General features: G+C 38.3%; 1 protein-coding gene across 1 annotated transcript in view; it reads right to left on the bottom strand.

Moving 5' to 3' along the window:
- Positions 1-500: 500 nt before the first annotated feature.
- The window catches only part of TG (thyroglobulin), a 140,877-nt gene continuing 133,022 nt past the window's right edge, over positions 501-8,355 (bottom strand). The window contains exons 46-48 of the mRNA XM_053958544.1: positions 6,459-6,599; positions 5,483-5,673; positions 501-814 (exon numbers count right to left, since the gene is read on the bottom strand). Of these exons, the coding sequence (XP_053814519.1) occupies positions 702-814; positions 5,483-5,673; positions 6,459-6,599 (445 nt within the window). The 3' untranslated portion in view covers positions 501-701. The remainder of the gene's footprint in view (positions 815-5,482; positions 5,674-6,458; positions 6,600-8,355) is intronic.

Genomic DNA, 8,355 nt, shown 5'->3' with positions numbered 1-8,355 from the left:
ATTTTTCCTTATGTTTCCAAAACTATTGTGTATCTCACCTTCTTCTTTAAAAAGATAGATGCCCCAGGGATAGCACGATCTAAGCTTTAATGAACATATTCTTTGCATTACCTCTTTTGTGTACTCTGCTTTATCCAAATAGTCTTCAAATAATTTCACAGGGGATCATGAATATAGCATGTGCATGACTTCATGTGAACACACTCAATTCATACTCTTTATTCACTTCTTAATTGTTCTTCCTTCCTATTTTAGACTTCTTTAGTTTTCTCCACAACGCCAAACCAGGCTCTCTCTCCTATCAGCAGCTTGTGATAGGATGAATAAGGAAAAAGGACAAGACACATATGACTTTTAACAAATATGAGCCTCATCAATGAGGGAGGGGCTTCTGACTGTTTTAATGTATGTCCTTTTCTGGCTGGTGATACTAGAATACGCTGGCATATGTGTAGTTGCAAGAAATAAAGACCAAGTGTATTTGTTTTGGTTTTGCAGTTTTTATTGATACTTTATTTTTTTTCAAATTACAGTCTCTTCTGACTTAAAACAATAGCTGTAGTGCTTATTTTGTCCCATATTAATAAATTTTCTAGAAAACTACTTTATTGAAAGGTCTAATTGACTTGTTGAGAAAGTTAGCTAAAGGAAGTGCTGTTCATCTGGTGTGAGATGGTTGTGTGACAAAGCCCTGTGATTCCCTATCTGCTGTAAGCCACCTCATCACCCAGGGGCTGGCTCTCCAGGGAGGTAACTTCTCTTGGAGTTTCACCAGAGCTGTTTTCTGCAGATGGTTCTCCACCACTTGCACTTCCTGAAAGACAATAAAATTAAGATTAAAATAGATGTCATATTGTTGAGGCAGCAAGCTACAAGGTACACATTTTGTCAATCACACCTGAAAACCTTTCATGCAGCTATAAATGTTCAGGAAACCGTTTGGGTTTTTTTTTTTTTCAGTTGGCAATCCATTTGCAAAATGCTTTAGAGTAATGGTAGATCACCTCATAGTAATTAAGTATTGTCCTTTAAAGAACTGCCATTGGAACACATAATAGCTTTTTCTCCACTCATGCAAGGCTTTATTTTTCTATTATCTCCTGAAAATTCCCTGCCAGGTAGGAAGTGTGGGCAACATTAATTTTTTGTCTGTCTGTAATACAAAAAGCCCCAAACACCCACCTCCAACAAATCTTTTCTTTGTTATCTTTTAACTTCTATGATTTCAGTCTTCAACCCTATTTCAGTGATGCAGTTTCCTCAACACCACCAAGTTATGTCAAGAAAGTGTACTGAGGGTATTTATTTAATTCTCATAGCCAGAGTGCTCTCATTGCTGCACAGATGTCTCTCATCCTAAAGGAATGTTTTCTATTTGAGATTTCCAAAAAAGAAGGTGTGACTAGAAAGGATAAAAGATAAATGCTAACCATGACATTGCTGATTCAGTTTTGATTCAAGTCTGAACTCTGAACACTCTTACTTTGTTTGGACTCTTGTTTGGCTACACCAGGCATCCCAGAGCTCATGGAGAAGGTTCCAGCTTTGCTTGAATTTTCTACAGATAAAGTCCAACCTGGCTAACTTGGGCATAGCTAATATGCCTAAAAGTCAAAATTTAGGCACATGAGTTAGACAGACATGATTTCACTGTGAGACACTAAAGGCATCTCTTTCTCCCCAGCTGCAAGACTGCTTACAGAGGCACTTGCTTTAGAAGGATTGGTTCTGTTTAGATACCAGCTAGAGTAAGAGATGCAGACTGGATCCAACTCCACCTGTTTGGGATGCAAACAAAGGGACTCACTGTTAGGCACACACAGTCCACCACACTATGTAACGGGAACGTTAGCATCCAGACATCTGTCTGAATATATATAAACATTCTGGAGCTCCTGTTTTTAACTGAATTTCAAGTTATTAACACATTCCCTGGAAAAAGCCATCTACAGCTCCCTTTTTCCACAATTGCTACTCTTCTTGTTTCTCAGTTTGATGTTTCCCATGGAAACCGTCATAATTCAAAATATAAAGCACATCTTTGAAATGCAGCCATGGGAACTCCAAACCTCTTCAAGCACCATCATTTTCATAACTCCCCAAGCAAACTGCTCCTCAAAATGGCAACTTTACAAACTGGTCTCAAACAAAACTTCAAGAGATTGTTAGTTCATTGGCAGTGAAACAGATTCCAAGTTCCCTCCATAGTTTGTGACGGCACTGCCAGCAAACATTATGATGAATCATTGCATTTATTACATGGATTTTTAAAAATTATCTTCAAATACAACAACATACATTCCAATTATGTGCCAGGGACAAATGATACATTCTGTCATTAAATATTTTGGTCTGATCACAAAATGAAACACCAACTTGGACAATTTTTTTTACTAAATGGAAAGAAAATTACAGGTAACAGCTAAGATAAACAGCTTCTATATCCAGCAGTGAATAATCTAAAAGACATCTCAGATTCTTAATATGAGAGATTTTGTTCCAGAAGCTGAAATTTATGAGTTTAGCTTAAACCACAGCAAGGAATACCTCAGTTTTCTGTTGGATAGAGATATTGAGCTTTGAGCCTTTAGTCATCTCTGATTTGACATTTTCAAGTCAAGACATTTCCCATGGCAGTATACAAAGGATTGAGAAAAAAAAAATTAAATGCCAGTTCCAGCTATATTTTATGACCATTGGTTTGTCCAGTTCTTCTCCATTTTATTGAAATATATTGGGGATTTTTTTGCTTATAGATTCCAGATGGTATAAGAAGCTGGAAAAATATTAATTCCAAGGAAAAGATGAGATGAACAAAACAGGATTCATCACAGCTGGTTGAGATTGCACCACAGTAGATCCTGTACACCTTTGTACTTAGATGTGAAGACTGGAATGTTTTGTTATCCGTGCTTCTCACTGGCACACTTATAAATTCCATTTGCTTGGCATGAGGACACAAATTGCATCTCACAACAACAATCTAAGAACACTACCATGAACATTATAATTTTTGAAAGGCAGGAAAGTGTTAGATTGGTTCTCAGAGTAGCTGACAGACAAATAGATCCTCCTCAGGAAGGAATACAAGGAACAACATCCAGAAATGGTTTGCAGCATTGTTCTCTTAAATCTGTGTTCAGAATATGCCAAGGACAGCCTGACAGCACTCCAGGAGCAGAGGCTGGAGCAGTCAGGGAACAACAGAGGTGCAATGCTACAGTTTTGAAGGGAGGTCCAGCAAACTACCTCAGGTACAAGGACAAACATCAACGAGGTAAAAACATGATGTATAGGGATTCAATTCTTGCAGAATCTAATTTTTGGGAGCAATGCAGCTACTTGTACTGGTAGACTGACTCTTCTTTGGCATGAATTTCAGCACAACATCCTCTCAAAAATAAAGGGTGGTCAGCCATCACCATCTGAGTTTTTTGCAGTCTTTCTAACCAAACTGATGAACATTATGAACGTTTTTTCATGAGGACCTGGGTTCAGATTGTTATCAAGAGACTCACAGGATGTGTCTCTGTAAGTTACCATCCCAGGCTAAGGGGTCTGTAGCAGAAAAGGGTTGATGTAATGTCTATTTAAATTGTATGAAAAAGTTTAGTATTCAAGAGAGAGAATAGATTAAAAATGACTATCAAAGTAAAGTGTGAAGCCAATATTGCCGTGAGATGGAATTTAGCAGAAATCAGCTGTGTAACTGCATTACCATGGTGCTGAGGCCAAGCAAATACTGGCTTAAAGAGCCAGCTGGGTGTACTCAGTTCTGCTTGAAGATTAACATGCACTTTTGACATGTACTTTTTAAACATTTTCTTGACAATCCATGCTCCATAAATTTCACACTTTATGGCTCATTTTCAAAAATTTTACTCAACTTTGTGAACTCTTCAAGTATGTTTTTCTCTCACTCCCTGTATTTTTATGTTTAACATGCAAATATTTGGCTTTGGCCATGGACAAGAGCAAGATATTGAGCTAGACAGATCATTGGACTAACCCATACATGAATTTTGTGTTACTATGCCAGTTTGGATAGTTTTAAATCTTGTCTATGTCAAAAACAATATACCCTGGTGGATATTTTCCCACTTTTCGGGGAATTTCCATAAGTGCTAGGAACAGTCTCTGTCCGTGGTGCTTGGTCAGCAGTCATTCTACCAGAGCTGTGACTTCAGCCCAGTCTGGCATTACACAGGCACAGTGCTGTGAGATGAGGTCCAAAAAAGATCTAGAAGTTTTTGCCAGGACTATTTAAACATCAGAATAAAGCTGGGAAAATTAGCAATATCTCAATCAGCACAAAGTCATTAGAGAGATCAAAGTTCCCTCTGACCTTGAAAGACATTGAGGGATACCAGGAAACTGATAAAAAGGCTGACAACAAAATCTTGACTCCACTTTGGAAGAAAGACCATGAGTAAAGACTGAGGTTGTCTATTGAATGAGGGAACTGATGCTATGTGTTTGCATCAGAGCCACCAGCTTGATGGTTCTGAGACATTTTAGTTTTGTGTCACTCAAAAATCAGCCTCAGCCCATCTGAGGTCTCATGTCAGGAACACATAGCCTGGGTAGTTTGGTGTCCTGGAAAGTACATTTTGTTCTCAGAAATTCAACAGCCCCCAAAGCAGAGCAAGCCTGAACTGTATTCACTGTGAAGATGAATCCTTAGGACAGAAAAAACACATGCAAAACTTGCAGGCCTCCAAGAACAATTCAAAACATCTCTGCCTGCCAAAAAGGGATGGTTTTGTTTGCTTTGCTTGAGGCTATCCATATTTATTTACAAGATACACAGATATGAAGGGGAGTTTATTTACTAGAATAAATTCAGGACAGGCAGCAGATTGAGATCTAAGCAGAGTTGGTTTTACTGTCCTAAGCAGTAAGAAAAAATTGAAGGGCTCTCATAGCTGCATTAAAATTTATGGCAAATATAAAAGGACACACACAAGAGGCATAATCACCACAGCTATAAAAAAATTGAATAAATTAATCTAGTGAGAAGTCAAAGCATGCAGGAACCATAATAAGATTTAAAGCCTCAACTGCAATTTTACAGTGGATGGAAATTATTTGAGCTCCTCCTAATCCATAGGAGTCTCAACATTCTCATGTTAGGTGTTTCCAGTATACAAAAGAGGCCTATATACATGGCCTTCCAGTTTACCCAGTCTATATTGTGACTGCAAATAGGGAGTAAGCTCTCTATATGGCTTTGTCACATCTTCTACCACCATAAGAATATTTCTCTAGCTAGTTAAACTCCTGGACAATTAAAGTTTATTACACATTATCTGCCACAAAGTAAATTTGTTTAGTGTTAACATTCTTAACTGTATACCTTGGACATTGCAAGATGTTTAATTTGCAAAAAGTGCTTTTCCACAGTGACGTAACAGCACTATAGTCAGACAAAAACATTTAGCAGAGAATTTAGGGTTTATTTAATGTCAGAAAACATTCTCACCTGTGGATGCTTTCAGCCTTCTGATATAATCAGACCAGAAGGAACAGTCTGCTTTTTTCAGTCCTTTAAGAGTCGGCAGAGAAACAGTGAATTCCTTGTAGTTATCGCCATCATCACTTGACAGATACATAGGCCAGGCAGGCATCACCCTCAACGCTCTTCTCGAGAAACTGTGCAGGTAGTTTGGATTTCTAAGGGAGTGGGAGACATTGTCATTAGAAAAGAATGACATAAACTGATAAGAATGACATGAAATGATAAGAAGATTGGCTAGGTCAGGGAAATGTGTATCCAGTCCCTCTGACCAACGGGGTTCAAATTCAGTGCAGATTGGTGAATCATTCATGGTGCCTCATCTGACAGTATCTTTTTAGTCTGGTTCACTTCCTAAGGAACAGGTACACAGAATGTGTATAGACACAGGCTTATGAACACCCTCAACAGCCCTCAATCCCAGCCCAACCCAAGATACTGGAAAAAGCACATTAAGTCAGTGTTCCCACCATTCCCACACTAGGTTTCCAGAGATACTCCTCATTCTCAAGCATGGCCACAGCATGGTAGCACAGAATGATGTTCACAGAGTAATTGGTAAAGGGTGCACTGTGTCTTCTTGTGCTTTCCCTTTTCTTCTGGGAAAAAGAGAACTCTTAGCCAAGAGGTTTAAGCATTGGGATCCTAGAACTAAGTTCTGGAGACAACACCAAGGCCTTTGAAGCCTGCATGTACTTTAGCAGAATTTGCAGCTGTTCCATAAAATGTCTATTCCTTTTAGGTAAGTCTCATACTCTAAATCTTTGGTGGCTGCTCTGGTTGGTAACGTGGCCATGACTTTCCAGCAGTGTGGACCAAACTGTAGGCTTATAAACTGCAGAGGAAATGGAGAATGACTGAGGGCAGGGTCTGGACTGACAACACTCCCTCTACTTCTTACCATCTCCCCAGTCACAGCAATTCTTAAATATCTCACACTTACCCCGAGTTTATGAAATTGGAGATATATTGCATAATTTGCAAGGAAAGGCCCTTTTCTTCGTCAGTAAATTGTTCTTCATACTTTGGGTAAAAGGGCAGACCAAATGCATACTGAACATCCAGCAGGAACTCCTGACCTGAGCTAAACCAAATATTTATAGAAAGGTAATTAAAACCATCATTTATTTATTTGTGGAAGAAAGGGAAATAAATTACTTCAGAGAATAAAGCAATGTTGTAAATAATTAATGACCATTAATTAGAGTGTGGTGAGCTGTGGGACTTCAATCTAAAACATAAATGAAGAGCAAGCAATAACAGAGAATTTTCCATTATGTTAGTGTAGGGTCTTTAACATTTGTTACAAAAGGAAACTGTGGAAGGTGTTAGAGCACATTTTCTAAATTAACTGGGTGTATAAGAGAGAGTGATAGAGGGAGAAAGTCACTTGGCTATTCCTTAAATGCCTCTTAAGTTTTGGACAGATTTTCACTAAAATTAAATTTGGAAAGTGGAAGCAAGTGGTGACATGGATTCTGGCAGCCACAACGGAAGGTTAATTGTGGATTATTTCACAGACTTGGAATATAATTCTGGCCTTTCTTAGCAGCAACTGGAGTTTTTCCATTGACTTCACTGTGGCCAGGATTCTGGATAAGAAAAGATGCAACAGGAGATGTTTATGAAGATTTCTTTTAGACACAGTTTTAATCTAATTTCTCTGCTGTTTGGGTGGTTTTGGTTCATACGCTCTGTTCATCCCAAGTTTTATATGGCAGACAAGTCAAAACAGCTTGAAATAATCCCCTAGATAAGATTTAAGAAAGAACAACTGCTGTGTAGTTCTACGTAATACTTATAACTTATTATAAGGAATATTTCAACATTTCAGGGACAAGACAGGCCAGGTAAGATTTGCAGGATCTAATTGCAAAGGTTACACACCTCAGCATTGTCAAGTCCTGCAGAAAAACAGTGGCCAACTTCTACTAATAAAATTATAACTAAACAGTGTTCTACACATAGTTTTGAACCACAGCTCAGGGGGAGATATTTATGGCCTGATCAATTGTATTTTCCATATCCCCACATTTGGACAAAGGTCTTATTGACTTGGTGTAATGCTGCATGAAGGCAGACAGCATCAAGGGACCTGGGACAAGGAACAGATGTCTGTGAGGCAAGAATAAACAAATCCCAGATCCACTTTTGACTCGCATTTGTCAAAAGGTAGCACAACTGAAACGATTTTCTCTTTGGACATGAAATGCAGCAGCACTGGTGTGACCCTGATACTGCCTCTAATGGAACAAGGAGGGTTCCACCACCATTATAAGCACGTGATCTAAAAGCAAGATGAGTGCTTTACATTTTATGAGTGGTGGCACCAAAGCCTCTATTTTGAAAAGCACACAGCCCTCTAAATGAAATACATCTTGGGTTGTGTTTTCCTTAGTCTTATCATAATACCTCAGTAATACTTTGCATCTGGAAAGTGAATTATTCACAGATTATTCACCAAAAAAATGTAGAACTGAAACAACATTAAAGCATATTTTTCTTCTCCAAATATTTATAAAAGGATTAAGCAAGATCATAGTTTAATAATTTTGCCTTAAAAATAATTTGCTTGGCCCAGTACCTAACAGCAATTTCTAGTGTCAGTATTGCAGCAAAGGTACGATATATTTAAGGAGGCAATTTTCTTGGCAAAGAAGAGTCACTTTTGATTAGATTAGAGGACATGAAATTAGTTGAGGTGCAATGAAGAGACAAATCTACCCATTTAGGGACTGCATAGCAGAGGTGAACTTAGCTGTGAAGCTAAAACAAATAAGCTGGGACTGGGGTTTCCCTCTAAATGAGATTTTGTTCTTAGCCCTCATGTTTCTAGAGGT

The sequence above is a fragment of the Vidua chalybeata genome, chromosome 1, assembly GCF_026979565.1.
Source record: "Vidua chalybeata isolate OUT-0048 chromosome 1, bVidCha1 merged haplotype, whole genome shotgun sequence".
NCBI classification, from domain to species: domain Eukaryota; kingdom Metazoa; phylum Chordata; class Aves; order Passeriformes; family Viduidae; genus Vidua; species Vidua chalybeata.
Note: the sequence above shows the minus strand (reverse complement) of the source record. Positions and strands in the feature narration are given on the sequence as shown.